At 36.5% G+C, this 22,437-nt stretch overlaps 1 protein-coding gene across 1 annotated transcript in view; it reads right to left on the bottom strand.

The window, feature by feature from the left end:
* CAPS2 (calcyphosine 2) overlaps positions 1 to 22,437 on the bottom strand; it is a 42,608-nt gene that overhangs the window by 5,713 nt on the left and 14,458 nt on the right. The window contains exons 8-17 of the mRNA XM_044384742.3: positions 21,505 to 21,572; positions 18,354 to 18,473; positions 14,687 to 14,761; positions 13,731 to 13,826; positions 13,551 to 13,644; positions 10,445 to 10,563; positions 8,817 to 8,893; positions 7,160 to 7,314; positions 3,610 to 3,729; positions 1,079 to 1,175 (exon numbers count right to left, since the gene is read on the bottom strand). Coding sequence (XP_044240677.2) covers positions 1,079 to 1,175; positions 3,610 to 3,729; positions 7,160 to 7,314; positions 8,817 to 8,893; positions 10,445 to 10,563; positions 13,551 to 13,644; positions 13,731 to 13,826; positions 14,687 to 14,761; positions 18,354 to 18,473; positions 21,505 to 21,572 — 1,021 coding nt within the window. The remainder of the gene's footprint in view (positions 1 to 1,078; positions 1,176 to 3,609; positions 3,730 to 7,159; positions 7,315 to 8,816; positions 8,894 to 10,444; positions 10,564 to 13,550; positions 13,645 to 13,730; positions 13,827 to 14,686; positions 14,762 to 18,353; positions 18,474 to 21,504; positions 21,573 to 22,437) is intronic.

Below are 22,437 nucleotides of genomic sequence, written 5' to 3'. Positions count from 1 at the left end.
AATGTGATGAAAAGAGGAGAGCTACTGTGGCCAAACACTTTCTTTATAATAATTTATTTATAAATCAATTATGTAAAAATTAAAGTCAGAAGAAATATAGTAGGTAATGAATCTCTAAAATTACAGATCTTCTCTGACTTCTGATACAGTCATGTCTGATAAACCCATCATAAACTGAAACTATCGTAAGCTGAAAATGTATTTAATTCACTTCATCAACTAGATACCATAGCTTCGCCTAGCCTACCTTACCTGTGCTCAGAACACTTACAATTAGCCTACAGTTGGGCAAAAATCACCAAACACAAAGCCTATTTTATACTATAGTGTTGGATATCTCACGTAACTTATTGAATACTGTACTGAAAGTGAACAACAGAACAGCTGTATGGGTATAGAACGGTTATAGAAGCGTTGGGTTGTTGAGCCTCCTGGTCGCATGGCTGACTGGGAGTTGCAGCTTGCTACCGCTGCCCAGCGCGACAGTAGAGTGTTGTACCACACATCATTAGCCAGGCAAAGATCAAAATCCAAAATTCAAAGTGCAGTTTCTACTAAATTACTTACTTAATTCTGTAAAGTCAGAAAATTGTTAAGTCAAACTGTCCTAAATTGCCTGTATGTATTTAGGATATTGTCTAGATCCTCAAATTTTGATAGACATGTGTACGCTTGTTAAATGTATACCACCATTCCCAGAGAAAGACGTTTGCTTTCTGCCTTAAATCTTCAAGTATACGAAGATATAGTAAAATTAACTCAGAGAACTTGCACATGTAATTATCTGTCCTCTAAATCCATTTTGTCCTTACTCAAATTCCTCACAATCTCCTTAGCAAGAAATAAAAGTTCGATCTCAGTTTATAAACATCAAAGAAAAAAAATAAGCACAGACAATAGACCTCACAATTTTTAAATGAAGAAGGTCAAATGGCTCTTGCGTTTCTAGTTTAAAAAATAACTGTTTATTTTCTCTTAATGGCCTGAAGTCCACACTGTAAGTTAATATAATTTAAAGATATTACTTTTATTAACTAACATTTTAGAAATCTAATGCATTTTGACTCATAATAATTACCTGAAATTACTTGAGGGTGCTTCTTTGCACAGTAACATTTTCTTATGTCTATAATAGGCACATAGCCAGTTTTGTTGAAATCCAATTTCATGAAGGCCTAAATAAAGAGAGAAATGTTATTTTTTTCTATGAAATCATTAGAAATGAGAACCTAATTCTCTATTCTGTAGAAGGTTATCCTTGAACTCTAAACAAGCCAGTTTAAAAGTACGAAACTGGTATATGAAGGAAGCATCATGAATAAGGAAGATATTGGAGCAAGATGTTAGGTAACCTACACTTTCTGGCACCTGACCTTGAGACGGTAAGCTAACCTCCGTTGCCCTGGCTTTCCTCTTCTCACACTGAGGAGGTGCGTAAAAGACCTTTCTGGTAAATTACAGCTCTAGGATTTATAAGAAACTGATAAATGGCCAAGACAAATTGCCGGGACCATTTTGATTCAAAAAGTGAACATGCAAATATTCATCACCAAAATCAATAAGAAAGTGTACTATTTTTTAAATGGCTTGTGTTTCTCTATTTCCTGAAATTTAACACCACCTTTTGATATGCCAGTTGTTTTACTGCTCCTCTAATTCAATGCAATTTTTAGTATCATAAAATAAAAAATATTTTATGGGGAAGAGAAATGGGTATATAGAAACATACAACCAACCCAAAGCAACAGCCCACATTTGCAAAAGAGTCAAAACTAGAATCAAGTTTGGTTATTCACAATAATGTGTTCACAGAAATATGGTACCTATTATGGGCTGAATCCCCCCCCCCCATTATACTTTGAAGCCCTAACCCCTCCCCCGTTCCAGTACCTCAGAATGTGACTGTTATTTTGGAGATAGGGCCTCTAAGGAGGTAATTCATTTAAAATGGAATTGCTAGGGTGGATTCTAATTCAATATGACCAGTGTCCTTATAAGAAGAGGAGATTAGGACCCAGACAACCAGACTGAGGGATGACCATGTGAGCACAGAGGGAAAAGACAGCCAATCACAAGCCAAGGAGAAAGACCTCAGGAGAAACCAAACCTGCTAAAATCTTGATCTTGGACTTCTAGCCTCCAGAACGGTGAGACAATAAATTTCTGTTACTTAAACCACCCAGTCTGTAGTATTTGTTAAGGCAGCCCTGGTGAACTAATGCAGTACTTTATAACTCTACTTTTGTCCTCTATTCCTAGTATCAAGATTTATGAAAGAGATAACCCTCCAGTTTCTACTCCTGATATTCAAATCTGTCACCAGGACATGTAAAGCACAAATAAATGCAAATTTAGAAATTATTATGTGGTGAATTCATTTAACACAGTTTTTATTGTGTTTTTTGGCCAGTAAAGATAAAGATTTTGATACTTTCTATTTGAGATTTATACCGCATGTAATTGTTTATACTTTTCTATACACAAAAGCTTTGTTTCAATATTAGATGCATATACATTTTTTTTTATCAGATACACATACAAAAGAGAAAGAAACTACATTGCTCAGAAGTATGGTCTAAAAACGGCCAGCAGAACCTGAGTAATACGTACTTTCCTATAAAAATCAGGGCCCCCTGAGGGTGCCTGGGTGGCTCAGTTGGTTAAGCCCAACTCTTGATTTGGGCTCAGGTCACAATCTCAGGGTTGTGAAATCAAGCCTGTGTTGGGCTCCAAGCTGAGGGTGGAGCTTGCTTGAGATTCTCTCTCCTTCTCCCTCTGTCCCTTCCCCCACTCACGCATGCCTGAGCATGCTTCTCTTTCTCTCTCTCCCTAAAATAAATAAATAAATCTTTAAAAAAAAAATCAGGACTCCTGTGTTTAATTCTAATTTAATAGTCATTTTAATCTTCATTTGAACAGCTAGCTAATATGCATATTATGAAAACCAGAGAAACATCTCTTAGTCATAATCCTAAGATAACATGTATTGAGCCTTGACACTGGAACAGCCACAATGCTAAGAATTTTACAAGTTTAATCCTTATACCAACTCTATGAGACAAGAAACTAAAGCTCAGAGATATTTAATAATAGATAATCATATAACTAGTCATTTATGGAGCCAGTAATTTATGGAACTAGTAATTTATGAACCAAAATTTGATTTCAGATTTTTTTTCCTTTTAAAATCTGTTCCTAAAACATATGCATAAATTATTTTGCTTTATCCTGGTAGATTTGTATATATATGTGTTTGCCTGTATTTTACTAATCACAAAATAAATTACAGGTAAGGGGATTTAAAACATGTTCAATGGTAATTCAAAAAAGTTTTAAAATAATGAACCCAACACTCTATTAAAAGTAACTATTTCAGGGGCACCTGGGTGGCTCAGTTGGTTAAGCGTCTGCCTTCAGCTCGGGTCATGATCCCTGAGTCCCATATCGGGCTCTCTGCTCAGCGGGGAGCCTGCTTCTCCCTCTGCCGCCTCCCCCTCCCGCTCGTGCTCTCTCTTTCTTGCTCTCTCTCACTCTCTCTCAAATAAATAAATACAAAAATTTTTTTTAAATCTTAAAAAAATTAACTCAAAAATTACTTAACAAAGTTACCTTTCGAACAAATGATTTCCTGTATTCATTCATTTCACCAATAATGGCACGTTTGAATTCTCCATAATCAACCTTGCCACTGCCATTGCCATTCAGAATTTGCCACGCAGACTCAAAATCCTAGAAATATTCACGGAGACCACTGTTCCACCTTAAAGTTATATATGACCACAACAAAACTCATCTTAATAGTATTTTGTTACTACTTTTGTAGTCCCAGACAAGGTAGCAGACTCAGCAAGACAATTCCAAAAAGTTACATATAAACCCAAACAAAGGCACTAAGAAAACTATTTAAAGGAACTCTGTGATGGACAGTTCTGTAAAGTTCAGGGTCATTTAGGAATGCCAGTGTCACAAATTCTTATTTTCTATATAAAATGCTCACCACCTACTTGAATTTGAACATTTAATTATTTTTGATGTATTATATACGTAAAATTAAAAATTCACTTCAGTTTCTACAGTGCCTCCAATAGCATCAGGGCCACTAACAGTATTTCTGCTAGTCGTCATGTTTCAAAGTACAGATCTTCTTCTTATTATTATTATTCCACAATTCACACTGAAAGGTGTTATTTTGAGTAAATCCTTACTTCAGTTTGTTCATTTTACCACTGCTACTTAGTTCTTTGCAAATGCGCAATTTAATAGAATGTTCTATCCACAGACTGCCTAATAACAGAAAAAATTACAGAAGAGGTTTTCTTAAACTCAGGTAAATAAACATATTTTCAAAGTTTCAGTCAAGTTGTTAGCTTTAAGTGAGATTGTAAATAAGATGTCTAGCAAGTGACTGACAAACAATGGGACTCAAGTTCTCTTCTACTTCCTCCTACTTCCTTCAATTAAAATTCTAATAAGAAAAACTCAATCTTAAGATGCCCTGCTTCCCCTCAATTTTCAATAACCCCTGATTTGTCTGTCATAATGCCCAATACATGACTGATTTTAAAGTGTCTGTACAATGTACTCTTAAATTTAAAAATGAGCTTGACCTTTAAAATCATACATAATACAGACAAAAGATGAATTTGCATGCCCAACTCGTGGAATACTAGAATTAAAAGACATTGCTTGAAGCTTAAAAGAAATAATTTTCAAAAATGGAATAGGAGCGCCTGGGTGGCACAGCGGTTGGGCCTCTGCCTTCGGCTCAGGGCGTGTTCCCAGTGTTATGGGATCGAGCCCCACATCAGGCTCCTCCGCTGTGAGCCTGCTTCTTCCGCTCCCACTCCCCCTGCTTGTGTTCCCTCTCTCGCTGGCTGTCTCTATCTCTGTCAAATAAATAAATAAATAATCTTTAAAAAAAAATGGAATAATTAACCAGAAGTGGCAACAAATTCATGTAAGTCTTTCTAAGATATGGCACAGAATGGAAAATGACAATTCAGTTGAAAAAAAACTGAACTTAAATTTATTGATAGTATCTCTAATAAATTAGGCTACTTAGGGTGTGTATCAATTTTTCAAATTTCAAATCAAGGAGAATGACTATGCCTTCCCCAAACTAGTTTCACAACTAGACCCAGACTGGTGATTCTTGAGTTCTTATTTTTGTTTATGATTGCATGGGCAGTGTCTAGTGATACTACAAGGGCAAAAGGAGGGAATATTATTTTAAAATGGAAAAAAGGGAAGCTTACTCATATTTTTATAACATATGTTCTCCCTATATTAGAAGTCTTATATAATTTTAGTTTTTATTTTTGACTCCAGTGACAAAAATTTAGCAAATCAGCCAAGAAGAGAAGTACTGGTTTTATGCAAAAGAATACTAGACTGACCTGGACTATCTGGCCTCTAGGTCTAACTCAGTTATTAATTACCTGTGTGACTGTGGATAAAGACACCAAGGCTTTCTAAGTTTCTATTACTATTTTTACCATCATTATTATTATTATTATTGAGAAAAAGAGATAAAGTTACAGGATCCCTAAGTGGCCACAAGGTTAAACTTGGTAAAACACACAAAGGACAGGTATGTCACAATAATGATAAACAACATCACACTGGCACAGAATTTGAGTTGAAAAGGCATGCTCCCATCTAATTTTCTCGTCTGAGGTTCAAAGCAACTCTGACTGCAGGTATTATCTGTGGATCACCTAGGCAGAGCCTGTCAATCAGAAAAGTGAAAAGACCTACGCAAGATCCCACAGGTGAAGTAGTAAGTCTAGAACTTGAATCTATATCTCGTAAGTTCAGTCTCAGTGTTCCTCCCACAAAATACACTATGCCTTGTGACAAGACCATCTGAAGCAAGAGAGAACAATGCAAGAGAATCTCTGCTCTGAAACCCTTGAGGTAGACGTGTTTCAAATCTACTTTTAGACTAAAACCCAAACTTCTTAGCATAGCATGCAAGGCATTAAGGTAATGGACCCCACAGGGCTTATTTCTCTCCGTTCTTCTCTTTTCCTTCCTTCCATACATCTATCCATGTAAAATCCATGAAAATGCTGTTTCTTCAGTTGCCGTACGCCAGGTTCCATTTGAGGTTTAGACACAGCAGGAAACCAGAATCATCTTGGTCCCTGCCCGGATAGAACTTATACTCTACTTGCCAGAAAAGCCAGAAAATACTTGCAAAGTGGTATGAAGAAAACAAAATGGTAAATGGCATAAAGAGGACCAGGGATCATATGGCGGCACTCCTCTAGACAGAGGCATCAGTGTAGTGCTCCCCACGGAGAAAGCTAAATGATGGAAAATCCAGTCATGCAAAGGTCTAGTGGAAGACTGCTCCCAGCACAGGGAACAGGACGTGTAAAAGCTCTGGTTGCTTCTTGGGGGAGGAGACGGTTTTGACCTTTTGCAATTCTTAGAACAGGCTACACGCACCCCGCCCTTTCGTGCCTTCACATGTGCTTCTCCTTTGTGTGAAGTATTCACTGTCTGACCCACGTTCTTTCTCCCCTCTTGCCCGTTTAACTCCTCCTCATCCTTCAGAACTCAGCTCAGCTACACTCTCCACCAGGAGATCTATGACCTTTTCTCTTCTTCCCCATAACCTGGCCTGGAATTGATCACATGTGTTCTGAAAGCATTCTCTATTTAACACATACAGTCTTTTGTAACCCTTCATCTTTCTTTTCCTCCGATTATGAAGACCTTGAGAGTATAGAGTATGCATTCTTAAAGCTTAGAACATTGCCTACTTATTAGGTTCTTATTAAATACATGTGGGAGGAATGAATATTGAAATTTTAAAAATTGACAGGACTCGTCGCCTGATGGCTCTGATTATGAAGCATAAAGAAAGGGACACGGGGGGGCACCTCGATGGCTCACTCGGTTAAGCATCCAACTCTTGATTGGGCTCAGGTCATGATCTTGGGGGCTCAGCAGTCAGCGCGGACTCTGCTTGAAATTCTTTCTCCCTCTCCCTCTGCCCCTTCCCCCACTCACGCTATAAATAAATAAATAAATAAATAAATAAATAAATAAATAAAATCTTTTTTAAAAAAGACACGTGACCTGCTAAAATCTCAGCAGAAAAGTGAATAGTACCACTTAAGAATACTAGGTCATTCATCGCAATACCTACATTTTCAGACACTTCTAAGTGAAATACTTGCAGAGTTTGCTTAAAATCTGCCTTATTTAAAAGTCCAGTTCCTTCCTGGTCCAATTGTTGAAGATATCTTCCCAGTCCGGTCAAAATGCGAACACCTCTTTTGTGCAGCTGTTCTTTTAACACATCTGTTGAGGAAGAAGAAAAATGGAAACCAATTGTTCCTACACACAAATGCATCGATTCTCTCGTAGGAAAATTAAAGTTGATGTAAGTGGTACAAGGGATGTGAAGACACAACTAGATGGCAGGTAGGACTGACAAAAGACTTAGAAAAATAGCATGCTTTGAGCCGAGCATTCGTACAAAATCACACGTAAAGATACTAGAACTATAGCGCCACTGTGTGGTGAAAGTGTTACACAGACAAATAAGGGATCACTTCAACAGCATGAAAATAACCTACACGTTATAAATAAAACCTTAGTTTTTACTTTCCAGGCTTCTTCTTCATCTAATGATCTCACATCTTTAATCTCTTCCCTCTTTGCTATAATTATAAAATTGATGCCAGGCAAGTCACTCAAAACTAACAAGTTCAAAATTTCTAAAATATTCGAAATCTTCAAACTGTAACTTACATATTGAACAGCATCAAGGCTTTGGAGTGCTATCTTATACTTACACATTCTCGAGCTTCTAGCATTCTCTTTGCAGGTCGGTAATTACACTTAACACAGTTTGTGCCATCTTTACTTAAGAAAATATAGTTAACTTTACTAAAGCAGTTATTAAATATAATAAAGAACAATGTCACCGGATTTGTAAATACTGGGCTGACCATGACAGAACAGAGACAATGACATCAAGGATACTGGGAGAGTTCAAACCCCAATCCCAGACCACTTTTAAATCTGTTTCTAGCCTTCTTACTCTCATATCATTTTTAAATGACAAATCAGGATGTATCAAACTTTATAAATGAGAGGTTGGTTTCTATGATTACTTGTTTAATGTCTTCCTTCCTCTTGACCATGAGAGTCATCAAAGGACTGTCTAATTGAGCCTAGTATACCGCAGTGGTCATAAGACTGGACTCTAGGAACAAAATCTGTAACATGTTTTCGTATCCGAAGCCTGCATATATTTCATTTATTACCACAATAACTCTGGAAAGTTAATAAAACAGGTTATCCCCATTTTAGAGATGAAGAAAGAGGTGCAAGGGATTTACACAGTGTAATATGTCTACTAAATGGCAGACTCCAAACATCAACCTGGCTCCCAGGCTAGCATTTTTTTCTTTTACAAGAGGCTGCCATAAATCGCTTTGGGATATCATCTCATGCATAAGACAAGTATTATGTTACAAAAATCACTTATATTTTATTCATTTCATGGAGAAAACCCATACTATCTAATACTTTCTAAAATTCTTAAATTCATAATTCCTACAATACTAGTTAAACAAGACCATTAAAGTGGAAAAAATCCTAAAAATATTTTTTTTCAAATCCACCTGCTTTATAAAAGTATTTTTAAATATACAAATTCATAAAAAGAAGCAAATAAGAAATATAAATCAAGTGCCTTTTATAAAACTAAGAAATATCTGGAAAATACTGTCTTACTGCTTGCAAAAAAATTGTTGAAAGTTAAAACTACTTCAGACAATAGTAATGATACATACCTTGAATGGCCTTTAAGACAAGCCTATCATTGGCTTCTTGACTGGTTATATCATCCTCATGTTCCACAGAATCAGTTCTGCAATTGATATGTTCACAGTGATAAAAATATATTGTTTTGCAATCTTAGTACAGAAATTCTTAAGCTCTTCCCTGTTCTGGACTCAAAGAAACTCTCAAAGTTGGAAGAGTGCTTACAGATTCCTCAAGTCCCAGCCTCGCTTACTGCTGTAATTCCCAGAAAAATTAAATATGCTAAGTCAAGAGCTAAAATCCTTAAACTTTCCAAGAACTACCTTTAAACATTACATTCATTTTGCAGCTATTTCAATGTTCTTTTAGAATAATTAAAACTATCAAATTTAAAGGCAGTTTTAACTTTGAAAGTACAAAATGTAAAAACATTATTTTAAGAAGCCAAAAAAACTGCATTCATTTGAGCAATACAGTAAATGACAAAGAAACAGACTTCCTTTAGCCAGTTTATGGGAGATGGCTCTCTAATGCACATACAGTACACCGATTATTGTCATTTTGAAATGCATACAGCACCAAGAAACACTCAGCAAGAATAGCATATATACCCATCTGTTGTGATTAAAAATATATATATATTTTATTGATTATATATGATTACATATTTTTTACATTTTACTTATATAATTTATATATAAATATATTAATATATATATAATTCATCTAGAAATACATAGATGGATTATAAAATATATATTATTTATATATAATGCTGTGAATGCTATGAATCAAAGCATCTTTAAATGAATTTGAATTTTTTAAATCACAGAATATATATATTATAAAATATATACAAATATACATATTGCAATTGACATGTTCATACATGTAATATATATTATATATAATAAAATATATATAAATAATACATGTTTTATATAATATCTATTCTGTGACTTAAAAACTCAAAATCATTTTAAAAAGCATTTTTTGAGGGGCACCTGGATGGCTCAGCCAGTTAAGCATCCAATTCTTGAATTCAGTGCAGGTCATGATCTCCGGGTCCTGAGATCAAGCCCCACATCGGGCTCCTTGCTGGTGGGTGTAAAGCCTGCTTAAGATTCTCTCACTTCCTCTTTCTCTGACCCTCTCTCCCCCAGCCCCTGCTTGCTCTAAGAAATAAAAAATGAATAAAAATTTAAAAATAAAAGCACTTTTTGATTCATAGCATTATTTTTTCATTATGCTTATCATCAATCAATGAATACTATAATCATGTGAGACCCAAGACATTTTTTAGTGCTAAAGAAAGAAAAAGCATTACACTGAAAATGTGGGAAATATTATATAGCCTACCTTTTAAAATTGACTGCTTTGGTGGCGTTTGGTAAAATAAAGGTGTTATAGCACAGGCAAATTAATAAACAAATTAACATAAAATGGAACACTTCTGAGCTTTATTTAACTATTCCTACATATAAAGTGTATTTGAGTACAGTCTAGCACATGACATAGACGGATGTAGCTATGCTTTGTTTTTCAAAAATGTAAAACTTAACTAAAGTCAAATGCTTTAGGATAGAGTATCATTTTATGATAATAAAAAATAGTGTTTTCACTTACTTCCAAAATGACAAATGCATATTTGACTTACTTGAGAGAATCCAAAGCTATCTGATCAATATTAGTGATCCGAAGTATAAGTAATGTGTTTTCTTTTATGCTTTCTGGAAGTCTGGGATGATCAGAACTCAAAAATGTCAAGTTTGCACCCTAAAGAAATTAACAGACGAATTCTTTAAAGCTAGAAAGCACATAAGAAGTAAAATACAACTAACACTAATTTTAAATATTCAATTCTGATTATATTTGACATGGTATACTTTTATACTGATAAAAAAAATTACACTGAGAGAATATATAGAAACCACACAGGCTTCAGTTAATAATATTGGAAAATAAAGGAAATAATTTCCCAATTAATCTCTCAATTAAAACAATCTTAGATTTAACAAGTGATGTGAAAAAATAAGAACTCCAATTTTTTATGAGTCAGAGGAAGAAAGGACAAGTAATTTTAATTGAAATTATGACATCCCTAAATTCAGAAATAGAACTATTGACTCACAGAAGGATGTACTGCAAATTGATGACCTAATAGATTCATCACCCTCTTTCATCTGGTCTTTAGACGACAAACATCACATAAATATAAAACTAACTGTAACCTAATTGGAGCAGCAAGGTTTTGGTGAAAACATTCCTAGCAAAAATCCCCAATCCAAACTTAGAAAATTATTATTTTTATTTCCGCGTTGCTCAAATAAGTATGGTCAGATATGGACAAGCACAAATTTAAAATAAGGGGCTTAATTATTCCTCTCGAAAATAAGGGGAGAGGTGTCTTTCCTATTTCCTGGAGCATTTACTTAAAATACTTGTAACTATAGTACTCTCTCTATTCTTTAAAACGTATATAAATTCTCTTGAAATGACTGTATTAAGCAATTAAAGAGCCTATGTGACAGGGAAATGCATATGAGCCTATGTACGTATGGCTCTGTGTGCGTAAGGTCCATCTAGGAGTTCTGAGGCAGGGCGCCCAAAGCAACAGAGGACGCTTGTGAGTGAACATGTGGGTGCACTTTCATGCATGTGCATCTGTGAGCAAGAGAGCATGTTTATAGGAGCATTGTATTAACAGCTGGCACTAAAATTTCTTTTAGGGAGTGTCTGGGAAAAGATCTTGGTGGGGCATACAGAAGTGAAAAGATAAGTTCCAGAGTTACACCTGGAAGGCAGACAAGACCTGCCCCCGCCTCCACAAAAAAGAAAAATAAGCCGAATATTTCTGCATAAAGAAATGGAAGATTCTGGGAAGAGTAAGTGATGGAAGGATCAGAAAATGGAGAGGAGGACCACACCATGGGAAATGTTTAAGGGCCATATTTTTAAGAAGAAGACTGTCTAATAATAAATTATAAGTTGCTTACACTGCTGCAATATAAGCCTCCCTCTATATTCCCTTCGAACTGTCTGCCACACAAAGGATCATCTATATGGTTTGTGTGTGGGTTCCCTCCCTTCTTTCTTTCCTACTTTCCTTCCTTCATCCCTCCGTTTCACTCTCTCTCCCTCCCTCCCTTCCTTTTTCTTTCTCCCATCTCCCCTCCGCCCCATTCTTTCTTGGAAATCATAAAAGGGAGCAGAGTTCCACATCGGGTTCAAGTAATACAGACCAGGAGAGTAAGAATAAGTCATAAACTATACTAAAGTTCTGGAGCAGCAGTTCAGAGATAGAAGTAACTTTCATGTTGGGACAGACATTAAAAATTCCGTTTCCAGGTTGTGAAATGGGATTTGGAGCTGATTTTCTCTAGCTCTTGAGAGGCAGGCTAGAGTGACATATGTCTAGTGTATTTAATCCAAGTTGAAGATGCAAAGTTCTTCCTTACCCCCAACTCTTCACATAACCAGTCACAACATCCTATTGATTCTGTCTCCTAAACACGTTAAAATTTTTTTCTAATTAGCTTCATAGCCACAGCCACTTGCCTACTTTAGGTTGCTATACCCACCTTCCTAATTAATACAATTCAGTCCAATCTGGTTCTTTCTACTAGTCTTCGATCCATTCCCCATATTGTAACCAGAGAGATTTTTCTTTCTAAATCGTAAATCTGATAATGTCAACTCCCTCATTCCATCCACCTCTCATCTTTCAATGACTGCCCAATACACTTTAGATAACTCTTTAATATAAGGCTACAGTAAATGAGCTCTGACTCATCTCTTCCTAACTCTTACCTGGAATGAGAGTTCAGCCAGACTGAACAACTTCCAGTTCTCCAAATAAGCCATGCTGTTTCATGCTTTTGTTCTTTGCACGAGCTGTCTCCTTCACCTGGAAGCCTTTTCCTATCCTCTCCTGTCCATCTATCCCAACCTAGCTAACTCCTTTTCTAGATCGATATCAGATGGCACTCTCTCCAGGAAGCCTTCTTTGACCCAACAAAACTGAATCACTGCCCCTCCGATCTGGCCCTCCTATTTGACTGTATTTCCCATTACACTGTAAGTTCCACGCAAGTAGGGAATTGATTTAACTTATGCACTGTTCTATCTCCAATGCTTAGCTTATCAGTAGATATTTGTTATATGGGTGGTCAATGTGAATAGTGCTAAATTTTACTCATGAGATAATGTGAACATAATAATTTAAAATTTAAGAGCACTATACAAATTGTAGTATTACGTATCATTGACCCATTCTAGAGAATCCTTCTTATACACCGTAAGTCAGGAGCTGTGTGAGGTGGGGAAATCACAAGGCAGAGAAGCTAACTATCAGATATGTGACAGCTCCAGAGGCCAAGTATCCCTCTGTACAGAGAAGAACATGCGTCTACGGGAGATAAGCCTGCATGATGTGGACCATGACTCCTGGGACTACTGAAGAGCCACCTACCCAGGGCCTTCAAAAGTACCAAGAGACAAGCTCTTCCAAGCTTAGATTGCAGATTTGTAAGGGAGGGGTAGAGTGTTACAAGCAATAAATGCTATATGCTTACATTCAGACCACGGGGATCTGGACCTGTGAGGCAGAACCTCCTGGGGAAAGATCAACCCTTAGCCCCTGCTCTATAGGAAGTAGAGATGATAAATTGAAAACTAAAACCCTGTTCCTTCTACCCCCACAGGATCCCACAAAATTCAGCATCTGGCATTAAAACATTTACATACACATACGCTTCACTTACAATATAAAAATCGCCAAGCTGGTATTGTTTTCCTTTTCTTCGTCCACACTGATGACTATAAATATTTTTTTGAATAAAAGGAAGCACATTTGTTCTAGAATTAAATGACAAAAATGTGAAGTTATTCAGCTTCTGTCAGAAGTAATCATCTTGAGAGCTGTAACATGTTTTATGGTATACCTGTTTTTCCCAAATTGCCGATATTCATAAATTGTTAGGGACTGGTCATGAGCAAAAAAGAACCCAACCAGCTCTCTGCAAGCATCACGTCCATTTCTAGAAAAACAGAATGATGTTAAAGATTTTCAAACAGGGTAATTTTCAAAGTACATGACAAACCAGAATTGTGTACGTCAAAGAATAGCATAACTCTCTTCAATGTGCAGCAATGAGCAAGAGTTATGGGAAGCTATGGGGAAACATGGCATGGCTTGCTGAAGTGCCAATTTAAGTAATATTTGGATGGAGAATAAGGCTTTACCTTACACTAATAGGATCCAGATATATTACAATGTAGACTACTATTCTGACATAGACTTTTAAGATAAAGTGAAAGACCTTAAAAAATGCTGGCCTTGCAAGAAGCCACTCAAGGTTAGACACCATCTTTGTCACAGAAAGTTTAAAATCACTGAACAAACTTGGTTATTTTTAAAAACACACTTCACCTTTAATATATACAAAGAACATCAGTATTATGTATGACTGGAAGTTTGTAAGACAGAGATAACAGATTGGAGAATCATCTTCCTTCTCATTGTCCTGCATCTATCAAAAATCTACTATTAATTTAAGCCATTAAAAGAAAATCAAAGAAAGCAGCTTACACAAAGGCTAATTTTTAAATGTTTTACTATCTTCTAGTAGTAGTATATGTCTTTAAAAAATTCACTTCTAAGTTTCTTTTTGAAAGTCATTTTAAAATCACTTTTTCAATAGCTTCTAATTAAAATGTCTTATTTCTAGGATAGCTCCTGTAATTTTTGTAACATATTAATATTACCTAAAAATGTTCATTCTAAATTCACATTTTGCATTTAAATGTGACAAACTTAACTAATCTCATTGTTATTTCTATTTGAAGAGAATATTGTTTTATGATCATAGGATTAAAAGTTTAATAAAATCACAATTACCTTGATATGATCCTACCATCAAATTGTACTTTATGAGAAAGCATATTTTCAGTTAATGTAGAATGGGTTCTTATCCTGTTAAGAAACACATTATTCAAAAATCAGTTTAAAGTTTCCTATACTTGATGTTGATGCAAATGATAAAGTACAAAAAAGGTTATGTTGCTATTTTGAAATGAACAGAATGAAGATGATGTTATAAACCTTTTTTTTTTTTTTTTTTTTTTGAGAGTACTAGCTAACTGAAGCAGCCTTGGAGGAAATAACCCTGAAATACCGTGTATAATACACTCATAACTTCTGTGTTAGAATGTATAGTAACAAAGTGCTATCCAAGTAAACAGCACATTTGTAACCGGTCCTGTCACAATGCTCCCTGGCAGCCATTTTAACCCTGCCTGTTCTCCTTTGCCTCCCACCAACCATCTAATTTGCTTTTCTAGCCTCTTTCCATTAGAGGTGACTTAAGAGACAAAGTTCTGCCAATAATCTTTGAGGAAAGACTTTCTTTTCCTGATAAGAGAGTGGCATGGGAACAGTTCCTGCCTGTGAACGTGGCAGGGATATGATGCTAGGAGCCACTGGAGCCATCAGGCAACCATGTCAGAAAGGCCAATAAGATTTTGAGGAAGCCAGCCCAGAGCTGTGTCATCGCTGAACCACGGAACTAAAACCAACACTACCTCCAGGCAGCTGGTTTTACAGGAAAATAAATCCTGACTTTTTAAAGTCACTATCAGTTAAGTTTTCAGTCATGGGTACCGAAAATATTCCTTACCAAAATAACGGAATGGTGGGAAAAGTGCTAGATGAGGTTCCAGCCTTGAATAGGTGTAGCTATGACCTGAGATCAGCTGTGTAATCTTTATGGCCTTCAGATGGCACTGAATAATCTCACATAGATTGCTAGTCTGAAAATTCTGTTTACTACTATGAAGCAAAACCCAAATGTCCGCACTTTAACATGCTAATACTAGTAAACTCCTTTATAATAAGACATCTGAAGATCTGGTGACGTATCTTTACTCTCCTTCCTAAATAATTTTATGGCACTCCAATAAAGCTGCGGTGTCATGAAACTGCAATACTGCAAATAGTAAGCAAGTGTATGGGTCATTGGGATCCTGAAAAGCAATACCTCTCTAAAATCAAGGTCTCTGAAAAATAAGCAGCATACAGACAACAAGAGCGTGTGAACCAAAGGAGTCTGTGAACACAGAGTGGAGCCATGAAAGACTGGTCTTCTCAATTCAGTTTAATCCGTCAGTATTAATGTGTTTATTAAATGCTCACTACATGCCTGAAAAAACTCTAAATGCCAAGAAAATAACAGCAATAATAACAGTAACTTTATCGAGAACTCCCTAGACACGTCATTATTAAAATCACTTAAATGCACGTTGGTTCATTCAATGCTTGCAATAACTCCATAAAGTAAGTACTATTATCCCATCTTACAAATAAATTTTATGGAGTCATATAATTAGTGCATGACAGAGCCCAACCTTGCTCATAACCATTATGTTATATTGCTTCTCCAAGGTGAACAGAACTCAATTTAACAGTGATAGGTTGAAGTAATAGCTTCAAGGAGTCTACAGTCTCCTTGAAAAGATAAAAGAAGTAAATAAGACATTTATATTATAAACGGGAAGTTCTGTGTTAGCGTTTTAGGTATCCAGTAAGTAGTACTTCTCTCTACCCAAGTTCTTAACCAATACGGGAATAAGAGTCGGGCAGATAAAGACCAAAATACAAATTTTACTGCTCCTGGTGGGAATGCTAATTGCAGCAACCACTTTGAAAAACTATTCGGCAGTATTTTTTAAAGCTGAACATATGTGGACTAAATGGTCCAGTGACTCCACTTCTAAGTATGTACTGAGCAGAAATGAGTACATACGTTCACCAAAAAACGTGCACCAAAATTCATAGAAGCACTATTCTCAAATGGCCAAATGTCCATCAACATCTGTGAATGAACTGTGGTATATTTATGCCATGAAATACTGTACAGCAATGAGAATAAAAGACAACAACAAATAAAAACACAGATAAACTCACAAACATGTTGAGTAAAAAGAAGACAGATACCTAGAGTCCAAATTTTGTGCTTTCAGCAAGTTTACGACAAGGCAGTGACCCTCCACGCTATCAGGACAGGGAGGTTAAGCTGCTGTGGCAGAGGAAGGGGACAGTAACTGGGACGCAGCAGAGGGGAGGTGCTGAGGTACAAGGAACGCTCTATTTCTTCATCTAGGAACTTGGCACATGAGTATTGTGCAGTCTGTGGAAATTCCTATGCTGTACACTTAAAATGTGTACACTTTGTGGACATATATTTTATTTCAATAAAAGCTTACTTTAAAAAAGAGAAGTTTAGATGTGTTAGCTAAATCATGACCCTCCAGAGTTGTTCGTACCCTACACCTCAGAACATGTAATTACATTACGGTTACACGATATGATAAAAGGGACTTTGCATATGTGATTCAAGACCTGGAGATGAGGAGATTACCTGGAATTATCCAGCTGGATTCAATGCACTCTCACGTGTCTTTATGAGAAGAAAGTAGAGGGATATGTTGACTACAGAAGGTGTCAGAGGGGCACTTGTGTGGCTCAGTCGGTTAAGCACCTGCCTTTGGCTCAGCTCATGATCCCAGGGTCCTGGGATAGACCCTGTGACGGGCTCCCTGCTCAGTAGAGAGTTTGCCCCTCCCCTGCTCATGCTCTTGCTCTCTGTCTCTCTCTCTCACAAATAAATAAATAAAATCTTTTAAAAAAGAAGAAGAAGAAGAGTGTCAGAGCGATAAAACACAGCTGTACTGGCTTTGAACATGGAGGAAGGGGTCATGAGCCAAGGAATAAAGGAAGCCTCTAGAAGCTCAAAGAGGCAAGGAAATGGATTCTCCCCTGAAGCCTCCAGAAGGAATGCGGCCCCATCGACACCTTGATTTTAGGCTCTGACCTCCGGAACTGTAAGAGAATACATTTGTGTTGTTTCAAGGTACTGTTTGTGGTGATTTGTTAGAGCAACCATAGGAAATTGATACATGATACCTTTGAATATTTAAAGGTATGGAAACAGAATCTTCCAGAAAACAAGAATGAGACAAAAAATAACAGCTCTAAGAACTTTTCGGCATTTACAGCAGTCTGAAAATATGAAAGAACTGCTGCGGGAACTGGTGGGTTTTCTATGTCTCTTAATGCTGAGGCTAGCCGTCAACTGCCAGTGAAGTGTGGAGAAATTTAAGTGGACTACACCCGAAAACTGTGAAAGTCCAAAGATTTTATAAGCTACAAAGTAAAAGGCAAAATAATAATAATAACTTGTAAGCAATACCAATTTTGAATATATTGGATCAGTGAGATTCAGCAAATATAAGTATCTCAGTTACTATACTCTGTATTTTCACATATATTATCTCCTAGGTTGTAACTGTTTTTCCCGAATTACTAATAAAAAACCTGGAGGGCAAAGTTTACCCCTATATCTTAAAGTGGCAGAACTGGGATCCGAACTCCAAAAACTCCACTTCCCTTTATACAGAAAAAAGCAAAAAAAGAGCCAAAAAAAACTTTTCAGTTAGACACAAAGTACATTTTTTTAAAATTCATTTATAACATACTATATCATTTGATATAAGTAAAATTTTCTTACTTAGTTTCATGTAGTGTTCTTCTCCTAAATCGAAGAGGTGCTACCTCTGAACCTGGAAAGATACGAGCGCTTTCTTGTCTCTCCGTGGTTAGGTTTTGTTCTGGATCACTGATTACAGCCCTATATAGGACAACACAGTCTGACTCAATATGATAATGCGCTACTCTAGCATTCACATGCTTATAAGCAGCTGGAAAAGCTCATCTACAAATGCAAATTTACACTATTGTCAGAATTATACATTTTCCAGATACTGAATGAACAAATTTAATAATTAAAAAATTCTGGCCATAGGGGCGCCTGGGTGGCACAGCGGTTAAGCGTCTGCCTTCGGCTCAGGGCGTGATCCCGGCGTTATGGGATCGAGCCCCACATCAGGCTCCTCCGCTATGAGCCTGCTTCTTCCTCTCCCACTCCCCCTGCTTGTGTTCCCTCTCTCGCTGGCTGTCTCTATCTCTGTCAAATAAATAAATAAAATCTTTAAAAAAAAAAATAAAATAAAATAAATAAAAAAATAAAAAAAAATAAAATAAAAAATTCTGGCCATAAAAAAGTGAATACTCCTATCAATCTCTTCTTCCGTAAGTGTTATCTAAATATAAATAGAAATTTTTGAGAGAACTCTGAGCCCCATGTCTCTCTCTTATTATTCTTTAAACAAACAGACACTGTGCTGGTGATCTCTGAATAAAGACATGAAGAAAAGTAGCTAAGGAAGCATATGGATTTCTGGAGGAAAAACATTCCAAGAAGTGAGGGAAATAAATGCAAAACACCTGACACAGAAGTGAACCTGGTATATTTCAGAACAAGAAGGAAGCTGAATGGCTGGAGCAGAATAGATAAGAGGGAGAGAAGTTGGAAAAGTGGTCCAAGGTCTAATGGTGGACAGATGATGTAGGGCTTGGGTAAAATATATTATTGACCATAATTTTTTAGCACTCCTGATCCACATCCGTGCCATGGCCTCATTACAGGTGTACTATACTAATTTCTCACCCTTTAGCTTTGAACTTAGCCATGTGACTTGCTTTGGCCAATGATATATAGCTGGATGGCTCTGCTGATCTCAATGAAGCTAACTCGCGAAAGTCTGGGTTGGCTGGGGATCTGCTCACCTAGCAGAATCTCGGCTGAGTGGCCCAGCTACTTTTGCAGAGTCATATTCTTCTTGAGATCAGTGGGTTAGCCAAGCTGTGTTCTTCTCACAAATATGGCAAAAGCTCAAAAAGGCAAGTGGAAATACATAAGGCTTCTTAAGGCCTAAGCTCAGAACTGAGACCACTGCTTTTGTTCATATATAACTGGCCAAAGTAAGTAAAAAGCAAGAGCCACTTGGCCAAGCCTAGCCTGGACAGTTATCTGAAGATGCGCGAGTTCTAATTAATCACTGTAGTTTTAAGCTACTAGGTTTTGTGGTAATACATAACCAATGAATAGATTTTACTCTGACTGAGATGGGAAATTACTGGAGGGTCTGATGTAGCTTACTTCTTAATAGGCGTACTCTGAGGGGCAAATGCAAACACAATGAGTCCAGTTAGAAAGTGACCGAAATAATCCAGGAGAAAGAAGATGATATTGTGAACAGGGATGCCAGCAGCAGAAGGAGTAAATTTATTTTGACGGTAGAACTGAGAGTGATTGTTGACAAACTGAATATAGGATTTGAGAAAAACAGAGGCATCAAAAGCATCACCAAGATTTTAGGTCTAAATAACCTAAAGAATGGAGCTGTCTTGGAGGAAAATTAAAGAGGATTTGGTCATGGGGGAAGGAGGGAAAGAACTTTCAGGAACCCAGGCGGGCCAATGTTACATTGGAACCTTCGATTAGGGAAGCATCAGCGTATAAATGCTTTTAAAGGCATGATACTGGATGAGATCAGTTAGGAAGTCAATGTAGAAAAAAATCTAAGAAGAGAGCCCAGTGTACTCCCATGTATAAGGACAACGGTGTTGAAAAGGAACCAGGGCAAGAGACTGAGAAGGAGCAGAGGGAAGGAGGAAAACCAGCTAAGTGTTGTGTGTAGGAAGCCAAATGGGAAAAAGTATTTCAAAGAGGAGAAGATGCTGCTGGTGGGTCAAGTAAATGAGAACCGAGAAATCACCATTAGTTGAGCAACACGGATGCCACGACGTATCTTATGAGGACATGTGCGGTGGCAGGTGCGGGTGAAAACATCAACAAAGTGAGCTCAAGAGATAACGGAAGGACAAACATTGAAGACTGTAAGTATAATTATTTCAAGATATTTTTCAAGTTACTGAAAAACATGCATGTAGAATACCTTTCTGCCACCTAAATAATTTTTTTCAAAGCTAACCATAAGTCTTGCTTTTTCCTTGAAGACTTTCTAGACTATTCCAGCCCTTTCTGAAATCCTACAATATTTACATATTATCATGCAATTTTTAGCACAGCACGTACTTAAGCTTTACACAGCTTTCTAAGAGTTAGGAAACTTAAGATTAAGTTTTAAATTTTTAACAGTCCCACAGTTCCCAAACTGTGTACCATGTCACTCCAGGGTGCCACAGGGAACTGACAGGGACTATGTGGGATATTTGTAATTTTTGAGGGAAACGTAGTGATACTTGATATTTGTTGGAGATTATGTGAGCTATTTTGCTCAAGGTAGTTCACAGTTTCAACAAGATATCCTGCTACACTCTTTCAGTGAGGTCAAACTTCTGCAAAGCTGAATTTTCTCCAGTTGCTGTGACAACTAGCAAGGGCCATGTGGAACTGAAAGTGAAGGTGACAGCAACCTCACCAATTCTAAGGTTTGAGAGATTGTGCTGTGCACTAGAAGGTACATACAAGTAATTGTGGCTATTTAAGAATGAAATAAAAATATTTTTTCTTTTAATTTATGTGTATTATTTTTTGAAATGGCCATTAAGTTGTCATAAAGCAAATACTGAAGTTATTTAGAGAAAAATACTTAACAAATAGAACTGTTGGACATTTCTACTGGCCCAGGAATGCTGCAAAAAACTACAACACTACACTACAACATTATGAGCGCAGTGAGCACAGAACGTGTGGGAACCTGTGAGTTAGCCACTTGTTGATTAACTGAGGATAAAAAAAATGTAATGAAAACTTTCTGAATGGATTGCTATCCCTCATTACTACTAACCCTCACCTAGATAAGTGGTCTATCATCACTTGCTCTGCAACAGTCTGTTTCTTCCTCTCTGCAGCCACAATTTCCTGAGAAGAAAACATTTTTTAAATTTCATTATCCATAAAACAGAACAACACTATAGTTAACACAAGAACCCTAAAATATATGTTAAATTTCCAACTTTCTTAATATAGATTACTGTATCCATCATTAATAAAAACAAGTTCCAATTACTTAATCTGAAAATACCATTTATTTCCTAAAAAATAATGCACTTCCATTTGGTAGAAATCATCAGAGATTTCCATGCGCAGCCTCTGAATTTCATGGAGGCAGAATAAAGAAGGAGGAGACTATGATGTCCCTCTCCTTGACACATACCCTGTTAAAAGGCACTTTAACCTGCTCCAAGAAAAATACCAACATTGACACAAAAAGTTTCTAAAACTAATCATAGTACATGAAGCTAAAATTGAATTGGAATCCTTCAACCCTTTATCAAAAATCTAAAAATCAAAATCTTTCAAAAGCCTCCCATCATTAAAAGGATATTTTCTATGCATAATAATATCCATTAATACTTTATCAACCTTTCTCAATTATGGTTTGATTAAATTATCTTCGCACTGGTTTTTGCTTTTCCAACTCATCTGAAAATATTTTTACTACATACTACATTTTAGGTTATATCAAAATGAAAGATTAGTAATCATTCAATTCCAATCAGATTATAATGTAACTATATTTACTAAAATGTTTCTTTAGAAGAGTAAATAAAAAAGGTTAAAAAATTAAGGAGACAAAATAAAGCTTGTTCTATTTTTACACTGTAAATTACTGTCATCTCCACTCATCACTCCAGTAAATGAAATCAAGTACAATAATGTAGCTTATGATAGGGGCTTTGTAACCTTAGGAGAGCGCTCTATTCAAAATGGACACAAAATTCAA

The sequence above is a fragment of the Ursus arctos genome, unplaced genomic scaffold, assembly GCF_023065955.2.
Source record: "Ursus arctos isolate Adak ecotype North America unplaced genomic scaffold, UrsArc2.0 scaffold_21, whole genome shotgun sequence".
NCBI classification, from domain to species: domain Eukaryota; kingdom Metazoa; phylum Chordata; class Mammalia; order Carnivora; family Ursidae; genus Ursus; species Ursus arctos.
Note: the sequence above shows the minus strand (reverse complement) of the source record. Positions and strands in the feature narration are given on the sequence as shown.